The sequence below is a fragment of the Argentina silus genome, assembly GCF_951799395.1.
Source record: "Argentina silus genome assembly, chromosome: 3".
In the NCBI taxonomy this organism is placed as follows: Eukaryota; Metazoa; Chordata; class Actinopteri; order Argentiniformes; family Argentinidae; genus Argentina; species Argentina silus.
In genome coordinates, this window is record NC_139657.1 from 13567224 (window position 1) to 13576919 (window position 9696).

Here is a 9696-nt window from a genome sequence, read left to right on the forward strand (position 1 = left end):
AGGGCAGGGAGATGGGTGTGTGAGCAGCCGGTCCTCACATGCTCCCTCCCAGCCACAGGCCTCTCAGAGGAGGAGTTACGCTCATGCCAACATGGCTACATATGCAGATCTATTTGGATCATTTTGTTGTTGTTGTCGTTGTGGTTGTTGTTGTTGTTTTGGTTGGTCTCTCTCCTGGGGAGACAGACATTCTGGTCACCTCTATAAATTGCTTCATTTGTTTTCTCCCTCACACTCCAACTGCTTGCTGAGCCCATGTGAGACGCCGGCTGGTCTTGCTGTGTGTGTGTGTGTGTGTGTGTAGTGTGTGTGTGTAGTGTGTGTAGTGTGTAGTGTGTGTGTGTGTAGTGTGTAGTGTGTAGTGTGTGTGTGTGTGTGTGTGTGTGTGTGTGTGTGTGTGTGTGTGTGTGTGTGTGAGTGTAGGTGAAAAACACTGTGATAAGACACCTGTCTCCTGGGTACAGAACAGATTAGAACAGAACAGAACAGAACACATTATCCTATCAGTTTCAGTTCAGAGTACAGGTCAGTGTGTGAGTGTGTCCTGTGGTCTGACACAGACACACCCAGTGGGAGATGTTGTTTGGGACAGTGTGAGACTGGGATAGAGGAGACGGAGGAGGAGGAGGAGGAGGAAAGGGCCTCTCCAGTGGGGTGTACCAAGCTGTGTGTGTTTAACAGTGAGAGCAACTCTCTCAGGCATTGATCCAGCTGACCAACCAAGTGTGAGAGTGCAGGTCAGTTGTGTGATTGGTTGGTCGATGTGTCTATTACTCCCTGGGCCTGCCCCAGTGTGTTCAGGTAGCGGGGGGTGATTGGAGAGTTGTTCCGGGTCAGAGGGCAATGTGCTGCTAACTTACCTTTCTTCCTGAAGTTCTCCCACTGAAGGATTTAAAGTGAATAAATACAAAATGTGTGTGTGTGTGCATGTGTGAGCCTAGAAATGAGCACAGACACACTGTATTACAAACAGTCTTTAATGAGTTCTCTCTCTTTCCTTCTTTACAGAAAACATGACGCTGGAATGCTGATGTCTTAACAGCAACCTACGGCATCCAGACTGCCACAAAGCACAACGTCTCCACAACGTCCCCACAACATCCATTCAGCCCACCCACCAACCCTCGACAACCCAGATGTTCCAAACTACCCCCCCCCCCCCACCACCACCACCTCCTCCTCCCCCCTCTCTCCTCCCTCAAGACTCTTCTCCAAAAAAACCAACAGACTAAAACAATGAAACACCCAAGGAAAGACTGAGTTCCTCCTGGTGAAAAACACCCGTGTCTGTTTGATTCAATCACAACAGAAAAAAAAGAAAAAAAAAGAAAGAGGAAACGGAATGCAAGATTCTGGAACCCTCTACCATCGACGAGGTCGCTATGGACAAGTTTTGACTCGATATCGTTACGTAAAAAAAGAAAATACCTCCTCATTGTAATTATCATTTTATAGAGTATCACGTGTAATTCTATGTAGGTTGGAAGTCTTTAAGTGTAGTAGACAGACACTGTACGGGGGTGGGGGGGTAGGGGGGAGAAAAAATATGACGGCCCTTTAGCACATAAATACACCCAGCCATGTAAATGTAAATATTGTACAGAAGAATAACAGGGCCACTCACACATGTATGAAACAACAACTACTGCATCTGTATATAGACATCAAAAATCATACCTCTTAACATGTACAGAACTATCAGATTCACACCTCCTTATTTCTGCCAATTTTCTTCAATTCCCCTCAAAAACGTCCGCACACGCCTCACCACTCTATGGCATCTCTACAATATATAGTAACCCCCCTATATGTAGATATAGACAAGAGACTAGAGATATATATATAAGATATATATATCTCTAATATAAACCCTATATAGAGGAGCGGTACTGGGTGGAATCACACTGAAGTGAAGCACTGTTTGTGAGGTCCCCTGTGGCTGCATCTTCAACAACCCCCCCCCCCCCCCCCCCCCATTCTATGATTAGTGCACTATGTCTGCAATCAGCCATTTTGTTGGGTGTTCTGCCTGTGTGTCAGAGTCCCTGCATAGAGAAGACTCACAGCCTGGAGGAACCCTCCAGCCTCCAGCCCCCAGAAGACACAGAGGCAGAGACACAGAGACACAGAGACAGAGAGAGATGGCTCCCCTGCCCTCTCAGTGTTAACCTATAACAGCTCTGAACACACACCTGTATCCATAGTGTATAGGAGAAACCCTACTGTATTGTATTGTATTTCTATGTGTATTTGACCCCCCCCCCCTCCCAAGTGAAGTGACATATCCACATATGTGAGTCCCATGGTTTGGCAGCTTACTTGTATAGTGTAGTCAGTGCGTTTTTTATTTTTTTATTTTTTACAGTTCATTCGAACAAATGTTTTTTTCGTTACTACTACTGTCCTCCCCCCTCCTCCTCCTCCTCCTCCAGTCCTGATAGGCTAGCCCCTCCTCCTCCTCCTCCTCCTCCTCCAGTCCTGATAGGCTGTGGGCCTGTCCATCAGAGGTCCTGTAAGCCTGTGGGCCTCTCTGAGACCAGGCGCTCGCTTAGCTCCCAGAGGCTGGCTGCGGTGGCCTGGTCCTCGGCCTGCGGTGACGGGTGGCAGCGGAAACAGTTGTTGAAGTACATCCCGCCCAGGCCCTGCAACTCTGGAGCCACGGCGCAGTACACCACAGTGGCACACCCCTGTTGCTGTGGAAACACAGAGAGAGAGAGAGAGAGAGAGACGGGTCAACACCAACAGACAGAGACATGGCAGCGTAGGACAGACAGAACAGGACAGGACAGGCTGGGGAGGACGACAGACATACAGAGACACCGAGACCAGACCGGAACCTTCTGTCCGTGAAGAGACAAAGGAGAGACACCCTACAGAACACCTACTGTACAGTACCCCGCCACGTGTGTGTGTGTGTTCGCGTACGTGTGTGTGTGTGTGTGCATACGTCAGACCCACACCAGGAGTCACCGAGCCCCCTCGTCCTTCCCGCATGACCCCCCCTAGAGCTTCCACACGGAGAGAAAGAGAGAGAGACAGGACTCCATGCCAACTGACAAAGAGATGCAAAGAAAGAGAGGACTAGAACTCCGCGCAAAACCCCATCCACTGCCACACCGGGCCGCGTTACCATGGGAACGACATTGGCCTTGTCTATATATATTTATATACATATATTTATTTCTATATTCAGTGTGTACAGGACTCCTGGCTATGGACAGTTTGCATGCTGATGTGTATAGTCGATCCACAGACAGTGTTTTATCTGTAGATAGCGGGACAGCTCCTCTCTGTGACTGGGAAGGTCACCAGTGGCTCTGGAAACACACTGGAAAAGAGGACGTCTCTCTATTGTATGTGACGTTCACGTGATCCGAGGGGGAAGTCAGTCATCAACACGTACATAGGCAGGCACACACACACGCACGCACACACACACACACACACACACACACACGCACACACACAGACAGGCACAGACACAGACACACACAAAAAAGTCCACAGATCATACAACCTACCCCACACTCAATAATTCGAAGGAAATACTTAGTTGAACATCTCACACACAGTATAAACAAGTAGAAGTGTACTTAGACAGGACATGCCTCCCTAATGCTCCCCATCAGTCAGTAATTAGGAGGATATTCTAAAACGGGTGAGATTTCACTCCATTTTAACCAGGGAGGGAGAAGAAAAAAAAAAAAAAAAACACGTCAGAGAGAATTACACAGAGAGCTCAAATGCTCAAAGAGCATTTAATGTTGCTCTGCTTGCTTAAAGCTGCTGTGACAGCCTCCCAGTAACTATGTGCTGGAGCTGACTTCTATAGAGCCACATGAAATGATGCTTCTGCTCTTTATCTACAAATGAGACGGGAGAGAGCGCTGATGTGAGGACTGTGGACCAGCGTTTACCACAACTCACTGGCACACACAGAGAGAGCCACAGCAGCAGTACAAAGGCCTGTACACACACACACACACACACACACACACACACACACACGCAGAGGCGCACACACACACACACACACACGCAGACGCAGATGCACACACGCACACACACACACAGTACGTGCATGGATGTACACACAGACAGACACACACACACACACACGCCAACATGCATGGCACGCTCACATACATACAGTAAAAAGGCTGATCCTTATTGAGTATCGTTTGAACAGCATTTAGAGCAGCTGTAGCTCAACCTGGCACACCCCCCCCCCCCACATCCCCCCCATACACTTACAGTATATGCATGCATTCACACAGACGAAGACACACATTCTTTGTTTCTCTGTCTCACACACACACACACACACTATGTAGCCAAGCTTGTGTGTGTGTGTGTGTGTGTGTGTGTGTGTGTGTAAGAGTTGGTGGTGCGCAGTGGCAGATTGAGGCTGTTTGAAGTGTGCGTCTGCTCTGTCTGCTCTGATGAGAGGGAGAGTAAACAGCAGATGAAACGGCTGCATCTCTGTGCCGCCTCACCTGCCAGCAGGGTGATAACTCCATCCTCACGTCACCACACTGGCATATCAAACACCCACAAATGTCAATCAGTGGCTAAGATGCATGCACACGTACCCACCCACCCACCCACCCACCCACCCACACCCACCCACACCCACCCACACACACACACACACACACACACACACACACACACACACACACACACACACACACACACACACACACACACACACACACACACACACACACACACACGGCACCAGTCATTAAGCTTCCTCATCTTCCCCCAGGTTAAGGTATTTGATTTGGAACGAGCAAAGCTACAGTAAATCCTTCTAAAAACGCTATTGAAGTTTTAAGGTTTTATTTAAGGTCCCCTTAGTTTACCACTCTTACACTGCCCAGGTTTGTTTTTTCAATACAACGGAAAGTGATTAGTGTGTGGTAAAAGATACACCCCGTTTTGTGTCTGTAAAACGGAGAACCTGTTATTTCTTACAGAGACTCCTCTGATTTCTGAGTGTGTGCAGCGTAGAGAAAGGCTGAGGTATGTACCAGAGCAGAGAGAGTGTTACAGCTATTGGTGTTTAGCTCAGCCCCCTCACCACTTGACCCCCTGATCCCTCTAGGAGATAAGCCTGATGAGATCAGACATTAACATGCTGAACCACCCACCACCACCATCTATCACAGAGAGAGAGAGAGGGGCAGCAGGAGAAGAGAAATAGACTACCCTGGACCTACTGTACACACACACACAACATGCAGTACCCTTCCACACAGTAGATTCTCACTCACACTCACACACACACCTGTACAGTGCACTTTGGAGATATAATGACCTGGAGATATAAATCCCTGCTGTGTTGTACAGTATAATCATGTACATTGTAGATAATGCTTGTACATTTAGGTGTCTACCAACCGATGGGTGTTTTTGTGTATCTACAGTATCTCCTGTAACTAAATATGAATCATAATGTATCAAACAGTAGTTTGACAGAGCTGAGTTGACCCATAGAGAGATGTCGATATCTGTGAGGTATCGTGGGGGGGGGTTGCTTGGTACCATCTAGCTGAACTGGGGCTGTGGAGAGCAGGGGGTTAAACAAGGTACACCAAAGCAGCTTTAACCCTAACCTATAGATTATAGAAACTACTAGAAAACAATAGCAATGCCACCATATCAGCAATATGGTAAACATGTAAACAAGCCAAAGTCGCAGGAGACAAAGCAAAGCCAGAGGATGAGACTGGTTCATCTAAAAAACCCAAACACTAAGGGAACCCTGACCAAAATCTTGGGGCTTTAAAAATAATCTATAAAGCAGGCCGTAAATCAGCAGCAATAAAGCAGACCCCTGTATCCGGGCTGAAACCCTCCCCTGCTCTCTGAAACGCCTCTGGGATCAGATTCACGTCTTCCAAATTCTCTATACTCCTCACTCAATACTCACGAGACCTCATGAATCTGCAATGGAAAAATAATTCATGTTGTTTTGCAATAATTTGTTGTTGACAACCATTATCGAGCGTATTCAAAAGCAAGCTAGGAGGGAGAGGAGAGAGATGTTGGTGTTGGAATTGTTCTGTTGTGTTCTGTTGTGTTCTGTTGTGTTCTGCGTGTTACTCTACTCATCGAGGTTGTGGTCGGCCGGTTGTGGTACTGCGCGAGCATTCGTTCTCTGATCATATGCATGTGACCCTTGACCCCGACATCTGTAGTTATGTCATTGACCTCTCCTGTTGACCTCTAACCCCTGACCCCTGACCTGTAAATAAGCCCAGTACTGTAGAGCAGTCTGTTTTTGGCCCATCCCTGTACATACAAACGATGTAAATACCAAACAGCTATGCATGCTGATAATCTAGCAATTCTTTCAGGTACTTTTATAATCCCAAAATTCTCATATGGCATGTGCTGAAAATGTACTATGGAAAAAAAAAAGAAAAAAAAAGAAAAAAAAAAGTCAAAAAGTCAAAAAAAAAAGAGATTGAAAAAAGTTTTAAAAAAATAAACAATTATGTCAAAACAATATCAGATCCTGGTCAAACGTGTGTAGAGTCTTAATGTTTTTCTTACTTCTGTGGGTGCTTCTCTTCCTTTGCCTGTCATTCTTACTGTGTTTCTGATCCTGGTTGGTGTCAGTGGTGGTTAGTGTTTGTGCAGGCAGGGTTGAGGCAGGGCAGGGGAGGGGCTCTCGCTGGGTTCAACTGGAATGACGTCTGTGTGTGTGTGTGTGTGTGTGTGTGTGTCCACCGCTACAATATGGGGACCACGATGCCCCGTTACCTGGGTGGTGAGACTAGACAACACAATCTGACTGCTACTCTATGGAGGCACTCCAAACCAAATACACAACCACAACAGTAGCAACAGCAACAACAACAAGAATGTTACATATCACCAAACATATATATATTTATACAGTACCACTGTGCTGTTTTACAACTGTAACTGTGTAAAAGGATTCCAAATGAAGCACTAACTGGTACTGCTATGTCTCTGGTACTGGTAACTGGTACTTGTAACTGGTATGATTCCAACACAAGGCACTTGTGTTGTTACTCTATTGATCCATACGCAGTAATGGCGCTGGCAGAGAAGCTCAGCAGCTGATGTTGTCAGTGAAAGCTGTGGAGTGTGTTTTGGTTTGGAGCCACACAGAGAGCGTGGGTAGTGTTTGGTCCTGGATGTCAGCGCTGCCTCAACCCTCTGGCCTACCATAGCCCTGTGTGTATTACTCTGAAGGACTCTGTCAGTAACAGTCTCACACCAAGGACCATTGGATCACGTGGTGGACCGATGGAGACTCCAAAGGGACTGTGTGTTTTTTTTTTGTTTGTTTCAGGAATGTTTATTTCCAACCTGTGGCGTGTCATGATAGATGGAGGTGTCTGATTTTTAAATCTGTGCTAAAGATATTTTACATTTAATAAATAATCATTGTAACAAGAACAACATGTCTGGCCGTCCTTTATCTGTGGAGCGATGTGTGCCTCGGAGAGAGAGAGGGAGAGAGAGAGAGGGAGAGGGAGAGGGAGAGAGAGAGAGAGAGAGAGAGAGAGAGAGAGATGTGTGTGAGCCTGTGTGGTTGTTTGCGTTAGCCTTCTGCGGCGCTAGCCTCCGCGAGCCGACAGCTCAACTGAGCGTGCCCAGCCCAGCTGTGAGGGGAATCCTGGGTAACGCGGTCCCCTCAGATAAACAACCTGTCCCTCCATTCAGCCTGACCAGTCAACCAAGAGGGGAGGGGATTAACACCCCAAACAGCACCCCCACCCCCCACCCCCACTCCAATACCTAAGAAAAAACACCCCCCACACTCACCCCCATGACCCCACAGTCACCTCCACGACCCCTGAGTTGAGATGTAATGAAGGTCACATTCTGCGGGTGGAACGGGAGCTAAAGGGTATCTCCCTCACACACACACACACACACACACACACACACACACACACACACACACACACACACACACACACACACACACACACACACACACACACACACACACACAGTTCTATGGAGACAGTCGCCATATAGTGTTCCATAGAGGTTGTTCTACAGTGCATGGGGCGATAAATAGTGAGTGGGTGGGTGGGTAAGTGGGCCATTCAGAACACAGCCTCTAGACGAGGGAACGACACCTACTCTGTGTGTTTTTGTCCATAATGAGAGCAGTGTGTGTGTGTGTGACTCAGAGTCCTGTCTGTGTATCAACGTGAGCGTGGGGAGAGATCACCCACATCACCATCGTCATTGGAAGTCCGAGCTAGAAGTCATCCAGTCAGCTCCCCGGGCCCCTCTGGATGTTTAACACACACTGTTAAAGCCTTGTCATTAGCCCAGGGGCTGCTGGGTAATTCAGAGGAGAGAGCAAGGTGCGGCGGGGGCCGGTCGGTCCCCCGAGGGGCATTAAGGACAAGATGGAGAGACTGCACACCTCCCTCTCTCTCCCCTCCCTTCCTTCCTCATTCATATCCCCTGTCCTACTCCCCTGCCTCCCCCCCCCCCATCTCTCCCTATTTCTATCCTCTCTGCCTCCCACTCCCCTCACACCCCCCCCCCCCCATCAATCTTCATGTTAGCCTCACCTCCCCCCACCCATGTTCTCCTTCCACACCCCCCCCACACACACACACACCTCCCCTGCCCTCCTGAACCCCACCTACAGTACACATTCCCCCCCAGTGCCACACTCTCAGACGTGGGTTAACACCCAGAAGGTGCTTTGCCTATTCTTGACTTCCAGATCTCTCACACACACACACACACACACACACACACACACACACACACACACACACACACACACACACACACACACACACACACACACACACACACACACACACACACACACACACACACACAAGCCTGAAGCCCAGTTCACTAACACAGAATCCAAACAGAGGGGCGGGGAGAAGAGGAGGAGGAGACAGGTATAGATGGGGGAGAGAGAAACAATGCTAAAGTGAAAAACCAGAGAGCAGACAAAGGACTCTCTCTGTTTCTCTAACAGATACCATCAACTGAGTGTCAGCCATGTGTGTGTGTGTGTGTGTGTGTATGTGTGAGCTTGCATGCATAGGTCTGTGTGTTGGTGCGTGTGTGGTGTGTAGGTGAACATATGCCTCGGAACAATAGGACAGGAAGTGAGGGGAGGGGGGGGGGGGAGGAGGAGGAGGAGGAGAGGACAAGATGGAGAAGAAAAGCGAAAGGAGGGAGGAGGAGGAGGAGAGGAGGATGAGAGGAGAGGACAAGAGGAGGAAAAGGAGGGTGGGAGGGAGGGGGGGAGAGGAGGAGGAGGAGGACAAGAGTGGGAAAAGGAGGGAGGAGGAGGAGGAGGATGAGAGGAGAGGACAAGGAGGAGGAAAAGGAGGGAGGGGGGGGAGAGGAGGCACCCAAGGGGAAAACGATGGGAGTCAGAAGGACTTGCGCAGCGACTGTGAAACTATCTCATTTTTATCTCGTGAGAGGACTTCCGAAGTGATCCGCACAACCTAATTATTTTCCCCCTAATAAAAGCAACATATGCTAAGACAATAAAAGGCCTTATTGGACACCTATTCATTAAAGAGGAGCAGTAAAGAGAGCAGGACTCTGGCGTGGGGACGAGGTTTTAAAAGGGCTTTTCTCCACGTGGAAATAGGCTTAGCCCTCCTTTAGCGCGTCCGTGTGGGCGCATGTACCACCATAAAAGACCTGAAT

At 48.4% G+C, this 9696-nt stretch overlaps 1 protein-coding gene across 1 annotated transcript in view; it reads right to left on the bottom strand.

Moving 5' to 3' along the window:
* Positions 1–2469: 2469 nt before the first annotated feature.
* wwox (WW domain containing oxidoreductase) overlaps positions 2470–9696 on the bottom strand; it is a 126418-nt gene continuing 119191 nt past the window's right edge. Inside the window, exon 9 of the mRNA XM_083666663.1 lies at positions 2470–2693. Coding sequence (XP_083522789.1) covers positions 2502–2693 — 192 coding nt within the window. The 3' untranslated portion in view covers positions 2470–2501. The remainder of the gene's footprint in view (positions 2694–9696) is intronic.